The sequence below is a fragment of the Montipora foliosa genome, unplaced genomic scaffold (assembly GCF_036669935.1).
Source record: "Montipora foliosa isolate CH-2021 unplaced genomic scaffold, ASM3666993v2 scaffold_407, whole genome shotgun sequence".
Classification (NCBI taxonomy): Eukaryota; Metazoa; Cnidaria; class Anthozoa; order Scleractinia; family Acroporidae; genus Montipora; species Montipora foliosa.
In genome coordinates, this window is record NW_027179709.1 from 150,741 (window position 1) to 162,500 (window position 11,760).

Here is an 11,760-nt window from a genome sequence, read left to right on the forward strand (position 1 = left end):
GAATAGAAAATAGCTCTTCCCGGGTGTAAACCTTGCGGGCGAACACGTTTACCAGTCCAATTGAGGTTGTGGAAGAGGCGTGTCGAGCAGGCATAAAACCTAGACTCACAGCGGAAAGATGGGCATTCAGCGTGGAATTGGGTGGTCCAGGATTTCTCTCGATATCCATGCAGATGGTTAAATCTCTCGAAGGTAACAACAAACACGTGCAGCCATGTTTGTTCCAAGTAGTAATAGGTCGATGAGGAATAAGACGTGAGCGTCCGTTGGAGCAAGAAAAACATCGATTCGTCTGTGTAAGCTGATTGTCCAATACGCAAAGAACATTAAAGTGGAAATCCGTTACAAAATAGCACGAAAAATACGTAAACAGAAGTAAGAAACCAAAAAAAATTGCGGAAGCCTAAAAACGTGGCAGCCATCATGGCGCGCATACATTAAAAAGAGAGAAGGCGGCTATGAAGATGTTGAGATTGGGTGAAGGCAGGACATCGTGCGTTTGGAGTTTGTAATGGACTTCGACCCGGTCTTCGGTCAGGGAACTGACATAACGGACATCGTGTCGATCGCTGTCGAGGAACTGAATGAACAGTTGAGGATCGGTGAATTCTCGGACCTGAGTCTTGTTGATCCGTTGCCCGAATTTCCCCCACATGGAATTGAGCATCATCTTGGCCAGGGCTCGGAGTCCTGGATTCTTTTCGATTTTAGCGGGATCGAGACGAATACCTTCCCGAGCATAGTACGCATCGACATGGGCTTGTTTCTGGGCAGGGGTGGTACATCCTTCGGGCCAGCCGCTGGCTTCTTCTTTGATTTGGAGCCACGTGTCCACGTAGGATTGGAAGAGTCCTGTACGTTGATGATCGAAATGCCATACTTCGTGTACGTGTTGAATGACGTAGCCTTTCTGTACGGCCATGTCGAGTTCGGGGGTGCACCAGGTACCAACGAGGGCACGTTCTTCGTCCGTGTGATGACAGGCATGCGTCTTTTCCAAAAGGGGTTTGGAAATGTCCTCTTCGACGCAAGTACGACACAAGGGAAAAGTAAGTTTGTCGTGACTACGGTAAGGCAACACGGGATGGTAGAGACGTGAAGGTGGAAGGACAGTACATTTGGCCAGACCGAAATAAGGCGAGAGATCGGTGGTGTCGGGTTCGTAAAGGAAGGTGGGATGTCCCACAGGATAGGTGCCGTATTTGTTGACCCATGGATACAAGGACGTGTAATCGTCGTAACGGATCTCTTCCTGCTCGTCGACGTGAGCGTAGAGACGTATGGCATTGGTTCGACCCCCGTAAAAAGCATGTCGTGGTTCGAGGGGGGCTTGGAGGTTTCGATGGGCTAGAAAGTCTATGATGTCCTGATTGGTTTGTTTGAGGGCGTTCCAGGTACATTCCCACATGCCCACAAATTGGTACCCGAGGGTGGTGAGAAACGTGCGTTTCTTGTCGACGAGAGCACGGACCTCGTCCATGGTCCGATCGAGTAGCATCGGATGCACATCGGTGCGTTGGGGATGGCAGGTCCGACATCCGTGCCAGAAGCACCCGTAGAATTCGTAGACGGTCTTGGTGTCGGCATCGTATCCGTCGACCATGTATCGGGTGCCAGGAATGTGGTACTCGTCCTCGTTTCGAGCATGCTGGATACGTTGGCCGTGTAAGGGATGATGATCCGCTACGGCGGGCCCGTACGCACGAGCCATGGCTTCGTGGTCCTCGTGTTCTTCCGGCGAGAGGGCCAGCCAGGCTTGATGTCGTAGATTGCGTTCGCACCAGTCAACCATTCTATGGAGGCCTGGGAATGATTGACACGACCTCGCCATCCTAAGAGGGGTTCAGAAGCAATGGTCTCTTTTTCCATACAATGCATACGCAAGTAGCGATTACAGGCAGAGACTACCGTCATTTGTTCAAAGGGATTGAATTCAGCACGTGCTTGAAAATCTTGCACGAAGGTGAGGCATCCTTGATTCAAGAGTTTCACCTCCGATTCGCAGTACGTCAGGGGGTTCGGCTTGAAAATATGGGACGACCTCTCGTGTCACTTGGTCGTCGTACCAGGTGTCGAAGTCGCGACGTTTCTTGACGGACATTCCGTCGGGCATGTAGAAGGCTTTGTCGGGAAGTTGGCCTACGTACGTTTGATGTTCTGGAGTGTTAAACAAATGCGGAAAGTGTCCTTTCTTGAGTTCGGTGAGCCCGAACGTCTTGGGGAAATCGCTTAGTGGCATTTGGAAGAAGGAGAGCGAATCGATGAATCGTATGGTTGTCTCTTCGTGAGGATAGGTGAGTTGAAGGACTTTCCAACCGTTTCTGATTTGTTCAATGTTTCTCTTTTGCCGGTGGAGTTCATCGATGATAGGGTAACTGTCGTACCCTTTGAAATTATGGGCAATCACCGTCAGGGATCGTGTTCCGTCTTCGGTCAGCGTTTCTAACCATTCCAGGAAGTGAAAGAGACAGTCGTCTCCTTTGAAGGAAACGGGACGATCGTCGTCTTCCGTCTCGGCGACCACCAGATTGGGTACGTAACGTCCCTCGACTTGCATGCTCTCAATGTCAAAGAAGACATACAAGGGTGGTGTCTCTTCGTCCTCGTCGTCGTAGTCATCGCCCGCGAGGAAGGCGTGCAATTCAGCGGCCTCGTTGGCTAAGAGAGGTGCCAGTCCCCTGCTCAGGATCCTTTCAAAGGATTGTGGACGTCGTTGATCGCGTCGTTCTTCGGCGGAGGTCTTTTCGACTTGTAAGAAACATCGATGGTGATGGACGTCGACCTGTCTGTGGCAGCATGAACATTCCCGATACCCGCACCGATGGGTTCGGATGTCTTTAAGGCCACGTAACATACGATGACATTCTTTACACTGACGACGGGTGGCACAGACGGAGGGATGTTGAGGATCCGCGGGTTTACCGGCATGGGTCTTGGACCGATGGGTTTGGATACAGAGGTCCCCATAGAAAGAACGTCCACAGAGGATACAGAGTGTCTGAGCCGTGCGGTACTGTCGGTAAGGCCTCGGCATGATCAGGGCATCCGTCTTACAAGCATGCTCCACAATGATTGGCTTGGTTGTTGCGACAGGCATGCTGACCTAAATGATGGTAGGCTTGGAAACACTGGCTGCAAAAGTAATCTTTGCCGAAGAAACCGGGTAAGGAAGATAAGGCATCGTAATGGCCGTCTTCGTGTAAAGGTCCTAACAAAGTGTCCTCACGTCCGTAATCAAAACAAGCATAAGCGCGGTTGGCGTCCACGACCACGATGGTGTAGTCTTGAAGACTGGGAGCTGTGACGAGTTGTTGAACGAGTTGTTCTTGAGCCTCTTGTGTGACGCGACGATGATTGCCCTCAGGGCGTGCCCATTGTCGGCGACGTGGAGGGTCGTCTCGGTGTTGATGGACCCCTCGAGCTAGAGAGATGGCGCGTGGACAGCATAGATTTTGGTCATCCTGTGGAACACGTAAGACACAGCGTTTGAATTCTTTGAGACGTGTCGACGCTTGATGACCCGGTAAATGTTTTCTTTTGTAACCGGAACCTGTGGGAGCACCGCGTACGTGAACGAAGGAGAGGGTGAAGGAATCGTCCATTTCAAATTGTTCGTTAGAGTTGAGCATGTGGGAAAGATTCCCAAGTAAGGCATCCACGCGTGGACCTTGAGCGCGCCATTCCCCGGCCCGCAGTCCCCAACCGTTGTAGGCGTTGGCAATACGATTGGAAGCTAGAGCGATGTAAATCCGGTCGCCATCCGGAATGTCTTGGTCGTTGATCAGATCATCTAGAGCGGTACGAAGACCTTGTACGAGGGCATCGGCCAGGCGTTGACGGGGGATGAAAGCTTCAATCTGTCGAGGACGAAGTTGAAAGACTTCCACGTCGTTCCACGACAGGCTGTCTTTGAAAAACGAAACGTCCTGGAGCGGCACCTCCTATTTGTTCAAACTCGTGGAGTGCTTGAGCTGAGTCATCGTCACTATCCATGATGAGTTGCGTGGTGAAAAAAAGAGGACGCGTCCTTTATAGAGAGAGGGTCACCTTGAAGGACCTTGACGTGTATGATGGATGGACCAATCCGGAGAGAGATAGGTCTCCTGGGGGGATGGGGGGGTATCCCAGAGAGTCATGTGATCCCTTAGGAGAATGGGGATTGGTGGAACGATTCCTGTTAAGTAGCGAGTCCGAGCGTGTGGGTGCATCAGAAAAGTCATGGCATCCGATCGAAAAACGTGTACTCGAATCGGCGGTAGCCAGACGTGAGATGGAGATCGCGCAGGACCCAAACTACGAGGAAGAAGTATGGGTCAAGCAAGATAATGGACGTTGGCGGAAAGAATACCAGATCGTCGGAAAAAAAACCCACGGCGACCCGGGACAAGGCTTCGTATTGGGACCTGTTACCTCCCGAAGTACGTCAACATGTGTTGGAGGTTCGAGATCGAGAGGAGGAGAAGGACCGAGCGAAGGACCGGAGGGAACGTTGGAAACCCATTCACAAAGAGTTACTGCAGCTACCACGTTGCAGTCAACATGGCAGGGTACGTCCCTGTTATTTGTATTGGGTCGAAATCGAAGCGAACCTGATAGACTCGTTTATCTTTTTTGATGTCTTTTAGATGACGGCGACGTTCGTAGGAGAAACGACTATCGTGTTTGAGTGTGGGTGGTGTCGGTGTCGTCGGATTCCACCTGGGTTTCCACCTGTTGGAAGCCGACTCATGAAATGTCGGTATTGTCTTGGTGGAATGTTGGCTTGTCCGGGGTATCATTATTGTACGGGCATCTATCATTTTCGTCGAGAGGGGTTGGTCATTTGTCGTTGGTGTCGATACCCCATCCACCGAAGGGGTCTTCTTTGTATACCCCTTCTAGAGTCTCATTGTCGCTGTCTCTTCTAGGTCCTGGTGGTCACTAGGTCAGAGGATGATAATCATTTGGTCGAATGGCAATGTCGTTGTAGTTACGTAGAACTTACGTGTAGAAAGTGGGACTGTTCCTGTTCCGTCTCTTACGCGCCTCACCGTCGTCCAGGATGTATGATTTGTACCCGCGATGTGGGTTATGGTTTTCCACCGTGTCGTCATGATTTGGGGGACTGGTGTTATTTATGTCAGGGAATGGCGTTTTAGTTTTTCTCTCTATTGTGTGTAGGTGATTTGTCAACTTGAGGAATATTTTGAGAATATGTTAGGAAAATGGATATGGAAAAATGGAAAATGGATATGGGGACGGCGACGACCTCCGCGCACGACTGAACAGCATCGATGGAGACTGTGTTATTGGATGACTGTTTTCGAGTGATTAAAAAACATTTCTTCTTTTTAGATGGTGGTACAAGAACATAGGACCTATCGAGGGTATCGACATTCTCCAGGGGATCGATGGTCTTGGATTAAGTGGGAGTGCCTGTTATGTCTGGAGTCCGCGGCTACATGCATCCACTGTTTGAAACGATTGGATTGCAATCCCTTTCATTGTGTGTGTTACGGATGCCTCGTTCGTTGTCGATGTGACGGATTGGAAGTCTCCTATGGACGTCGTCGTTGTCATACGGACCGCCGTCCGTCTCTTTTTCATGAGGTTCCTTTTTTTCGACTTTTCCAGGAAAGACGTTGTACCTCTTATGGGTGTGGATGTTGTTCCTCCTATTGCTTCCGTCTTAGTCATACAGGTCTCTATTGGGATGCCTTACTAATTTATACGTTTCGTGATACATTTTATCGTTAGATGTGGTGTCGTGTAGACAGATGTACCCGTTTTTCATCCCAGAGGGGTTGGACGGTAAAAGAGCTGGAATTCGTGGTGGAGTTATGAAGGGCGATCGGTGTCCATGGTCGTATTCGTCGCCGTCGAGAAGCGGTTCTCCTGTGAACGTCGTCCGTCTCGTCTCTATGATGTTGTCTGATTTTTTCATGTATTCATTAGCTGTGGTGCACTCTGAACTATTATTCGGGCAGTTTTCTACGAACGACCATGACAGACAAAGAGATACGTATTTGTATGGAGATACTCAGGTTCTTCGATAGAGATGTCCTGCTTGGTTACCGTTTCTGGCACCGTTGCTGACGACTTGTTTGTTCTTTCACAGCTGTGGTGCACTCTCTCCTTTTTTTCGGGCAGCTTTTCACGGGCAATGACGGTCAAGGAGACACGTATTCGTCTAGAGATATTCAGACTCGTCAATAGAGGTGTCATACCTAGATACCGTCGCTGACAGTCGACTTGTTTTTCCGTCGACTTGTTTTTTCTTTTATAGATGTGGTGCAGTCTACCTAAATATGGATCGGCTTATTCGTCTAGGAGACCCCATTCCTTCGAGCAAGAGACTGTTTATCTCCAAGTCTGGACATCTATCAAAGAAGACCTTTGTCTTTTTTAGGTCATGACGGTGTACGCCATTGGGGAAGGGTTTATGCTTTGGGACGCATCTTGTTGCTGTTTGACATTTGGACCCGTGACGTGCATACGTTGTCTTCACCGATTTGACGGACATACCCCACCGTGGGAACACGAACGACAGTGTCAAGGGACGTATAGATCTCGTCGGTCACGGGTTTGCCGCCTCCAGTCATCATACCGATGACCTATGTTTTTTTCTCCTTTGTTAGATCATGGTCCGTGCCGATCGATGTTTTTGTACGTGGAGTGGTCGCTTTCATGTGCACGAGAGACGACCCTATACGCTGGAGGTTCGACTCATGTTACTGGAGGAACGGTTGACAGGACTTTCTTTGTTTATGTTTTAGTGCATCTTGACCAAGACCCCTGAGTACGTACGAAGGATACACGGATACGGAGAGTACTACTGCGTGCAGTGTGATGGAGAACGTTATACTACCGTCCAGAGACTTGCCATTGTGGATGCGATCGTGGCACGATACGGGTTTTATAATGATTTTGGATCGGATCCGATAGTAGGAGCCGCTGCACACCTTCGAGTGATGTATCCCCAGGATGAGGAAGAATATCAAGAGGATCGAGGCGTGGCCCTTTATTATTTGGATCCACCTGTATGGCGTCGTCAGATGATGGTCCGTAACGAGGAGGGACATTGGGTGTATCAGAGTACCGAAGGACATTTGGTTGTACGTACGAGACGTTATCACGGACTGGGACCTCCCTACTGTTTTTGTTTATTGTAACCGGAAGGATTTTGACTTTTTTCCAGATGGTCGTACCGTCCCATTCAGATCCCCGTCAAATGCGTTGTCCTACCCAGGGCTGGTTGATGATGGAATGTACAGAGTGTATTCAGATATGGCGTTTTGCTCTCTATCGTATGAGAAGAGGAACTGATGGACATTTTCATTTCGTTGCAGATCCAATTACGTCGCTCACGTCGTCACGTGAGAGCTCTGATGCTGTTTGGTGAACTGTATTGTTGTGCGACAGCCCACGCCCTCCGCAAAGCATGGTGTTATCGGAGACAACCCATATGGCACACGGAAAAACAAATTAAAAAGAACCAGAGAACGGGACAGTTTCGTTTTGTACCTTTTACTGACATGTACGGTCCTTGGTGTCGTTGGACAAGAATATTCAATCTTAAATTTCGTTAAGAAGAAAAATTAAAGTTTGAGTTTACGTTTCATTTGCATGATTTTCTTGACCACTTTCTCCGTCTTCTTCTTTTTGCCTGGGAGGTTACTGATAGCCCGAATCATTTTGTCGACGGCTTTCCACTTGTCCTGTAAGTTTCTGGCCTTGGCATAATCCATGTCGTGGGTCTTGGCAATCTTGTCCAACCGATTGATGCCAGGATCACCTCGTTTGAGTCGTTTGACCAGTTTGGTGCCAGGACCCATGTACTGATAGCCAGGCCAATGAAACTCGATCCCTGTCTTGGCCAAAGCATTCTGCAAGTCAAACTTGCCACCTCGTTGACGGGTACGTCGTCGTCGTCGTCGTTGGCGTCGTCTCTTAGTAGTCCTCGCCATCCAATTGTCGTTTGAGTTTCTTATCGAAATCCAACCAACCGGGCGGGCGTCGTAATTTATCCGTTTCGGTGGGACGGCGACGACCTGCCTTCTTACGAATCTTCTTCTTGACCGATTGAGCGGTCGTCTCCGCATAGTCGGCCACACTGTCCCCCATCATCCTGGGATCCCCTTGAAACGGAAGATGTCCCCAGTCGACGGAAGGAGCCAGTGTCTTGGGGGGCGACTTCTTTTTTTTCTTTTTGGGTGGGGCTGCTTTCGGTTGAGTGATGAATCGAAGTCGTTTTTTAGCTTTAGGGGGTGCCGAGGGTGCGGTCTCGGGCGTTGTCTTCTTCTTCTTCTTTTGGAACAGCTGTGTCAACATGGAGTGTAAGGGTCCTTGCTCATAGGCGTCGGCTTCGGCATCGTATTCGTCGTCGGCATCCGGTCCAAACCCAAGAGGTTGTCGGACGGCTTTGGTCCACAGTTTCTTTTCGTTGGCTAAAGGAGTGGCCAATTCTTTCTTTACACCTGGAGGAATCTGATCCGACATGAGAATGGCTTCTTGTTTGGCGGCGATACGGGCGGCTTTGGCCAAGGGAAGGTTTTCGGTCAGACGTTCCTTGTACACGTCTTCGAGTTGACGCAGTTGTTGGGGATCGATTAAGACTTTGTTTTCAAATCCTGGAATGGTTTCCACTTCGCTCATCGTGAGGTACTAAGACCTTCTCGTCTCTCCCTGGTTTTATAGTAGAGGTCCTGTTTCTCGTTTCGTTCGCGTTCCAGATGTCGATTCAATTCGCAGACTTGTTCTTGCAAGACCCCCATCTTTTGTTCGGCGAGATCCAGACTCTGATTGCGTTCTTGCAATTGATCGGTTAATTGACGGACAATGTCGCATTGTTCTCGGACTCGATGTCGAAGCCCACGTATCTGATCCTGTAGGGCACAAAACGAACGAGGCCCGTACGTCCACGTGTTATCGCACCAACCATCGTCCATGTCACAAGCGGCGTTCAGACCATCCCAAAGAGCTCCCCCTGTCTGATTCATCATCAATTGACGTCTCCTTTTAATAGCATGTTTTCGACGAGACATGTCCCCCAAGACCTTTTCGTAAGGTCGAAGTCGTCCCACCGTCTTGGACGATACAGGAATGGTCCCTCGGATCGTGTTCATGACCAATTCACTCACGGCATTCATTTGATCGGCATTGGCGGCCTGAAGTCGTGCCCGACGCATTTGATGATCGGCTTCTTTCAAGACACTCCGTAGAAACGGCCATTGTCGTTCAATCCTCCACGACATGTTGTGTGTGGTTCCGGGCTATAGATCCGGGGCGTTCTTTTTATACACGGAGTACACCTGGCCGTCTTCGTCGTCGTCGGCGGCGTCCTTTTCGCCGAGGTTTAGAAGCTGGGATCATCACCAGGTTGCCGCCCCGTTGTACCCATGCGGGTAAACCACGTCCGCGTTGACGTCTCACGCCCAACCAAATGCTGCCACCAGGTTGACGTGCCATCATGGATACATGGGATCGGTTAGACTATCCTTTTATAGTCATCGTCGGCGTGTGAGTCTACGCTTGTGTTTCTCGAGGAAGATTTGACCTTTGTAACGGGGCGGTTTATAGGGAGGAATGTGCGTGTACACGATGGCCGAATCGTCTCCACGGCGAGCACCCTCGGCTCGTATTCGAGCCACCATGTCGTCGTACCGTTTACGGTGACGTGCTCGAATCCTAGCATTGTTACGCGTCACGGCGGCCACGCCTCCGAGTAGGGCGCCAACGCCTACGGCCACCAAAGGGAGCACCCCACCACGCTGACGTCGTTGTCGTCGGACGGGTGGCTTTCTTCGTCTTCATTTCATAGTCCCCTCAAAGGATGTGCATCCCCACGCATCATTCGATCCATCACCATTTTTCGTGCCCAAGGTTTTCGTTGGAGAATCCGTTTCATCATTCCATAATTATATTTAGGCGCTTCATAGTGACCTGTGACTCCGTTGGCACCCATCCTTTTATACTTTTTATTTTTTCCCAATTGGTACCCAGCGGCCACGGCTTTGCCTAGGACCGCCAGGAGACCGCGTCCACGTTGTCGTCATCGATGTCGGCGGACGGCGGCTTCGGTGGCTTTCAGTCCTTTTTTAACAGCACCACCTGCAGCTCCTGCACCTCCTAAGGCGGCTGCTTTTCCTACAGCCAACAGACCAGGAATCACTAAAGGAAAGACACCTCCGTCTTGTCGGCGTCGTCGGCGTCGGATGGGCTTGGGCATTATGGAAATGAGGTTCCAGGGTGGGCGTGACAGTCTTTTTTATGGATTACTGAGTCGAGAGGACGTACCTCAGACCGTAGGCGTGCCACTGTCTTCGTAGACCGTGGTCACGGTGTTGGTATGGGTGATGTTCCGAATACGACGTCCATCCGTCCGTTGATGGGCGTCTTGAGATAACAAATCCATTTGACGTCAAAGTCCGTCCTGGTCCAAACGTCGTCGACCTCCACGACGACTGCTCCCTCCAGGAGAACCTCCGCCACCGGCACCAGGAGAACCTCCTCCTCCTCCTCCACCGCCACCACCTCCAGGAGGACCTCCACCGCCACCGCCACTGCCACCGCTACCTCGACGGCGGGAACCTGCAGGAGATGTTGGGAGAGGGCGTCGACGTGGGCGTTTCCCTCCGGTGGTGGGACGAGGACGATTGGCTGTGGTGGTGTTGGAAGGACCACTGGCGGCAAAATCTTGTAAATCTTGGTCGGAGATGTGATAATCTCTTTGAATCTGCGTTCTCTGAGCGACGGGGATACTCCCGTCCAAGAGAGAACGCATCATGAGTTCTCGTTGGGAAAGAAGCGTATCGGTCTGTAATCCTCCAGCATCAAGTCCCAGTTCGGTCAACAGGGCATCGGGGTCGGGCGTCGGCACACGACCTTGATCCAACGTTTCCAAAAACTCTTGAATCGTACTGTTGGGTGTTCGTGTTCCGACCCCAACCGGACTGTTTCTTGGGGCCATGTCGGGAATGGCGTTCCCCACACCGGCTAGGGACGTACGTGGTGTCCTGCTCCCCACACCAGCTGGGGAGGTCATCCTGGGGACGGAAAACGATCGGGTTCCTATAGGAATGTGTTCGGCCACCTCGAGTCGTTCACTCAAATGCAAAGAACGTCCTCCCTGTCTTCGACGTCGACGGGCAGCTCGTTCTTTGGCTCTCCGTCGTTGTCGCTGTTGACGGTACTCTTGCAGTTCCCTTTGATACTCGGAGGGATTGCGTTCAAATTGAAACTGGTCAAACGGCGATCCGGGGCTGGAAGGTGTGGAAGGAGCTCTCTCTCGTCGGTACTCTGACAAGGCACGTTGATACTCGGAGGGACCCCAATGGGCAAACGAGGATCCTGGGCTACTCATTCACGTTTCCACACCTGGGTCGGACCGTCGGCCTGTGTCACACAACTGAACAGTCGGTACCGATCGTCTGAGGCGGGATGAAGATCCATCATTATATACCCGTACGGGCGTTGCGTACACCTCTCGAAGAGACGAAGAACGTCACGCCATCGATCGGGAAAGGCTTGTAACGTCAAGGCCCGAAATCCCGATTGATCTCTGGGATTCTTGAAAACGAAGAGATAATGGGCATTCCTGGAGATGGTCTTGGCATATTTGCCGGGTGGAAATAAGTCTTGACACAAATACAACACCGTAATGTTCCGATGATGCGATTCTCGAGTGAACAGGTCCAACACTCGTTTGTCGTTCCCTCCTTCGTCCATGAGATCGTCCAAGACCAGGATCCCACCTTGACTTTTTCCAAATCAATGTCGAAG

General features: G+C 50.8%; 1 protein-coding gene and 1 pseudogene across 1 annotated transcript; both read right to left on the reverse strand.

The window, feature by feature from the left end:
* Nucleotides 1–421: 421 nt before the first annotated feature.
* LOC137988107 (uncharacterized) lies at nt 422–1,792 on the reverse strand. The gene has a single exon (XM_068834166.1). The coding sequence runs from the start codon at nt 1,790–1,792 to the stop codon at nt 422–424; it is 1,371 nt and encodes a 456-aa protein (XP_068690267.1).
* Nucleotides 1,793–11,337: 9,545 nt separating this feature from the next.
* The window catches only part of LOC137988108 (uncharacterized), a 633-nt pseudogene continuing 210 nt past the window's right edge, over nt 11,338–11,760 (reverse strand).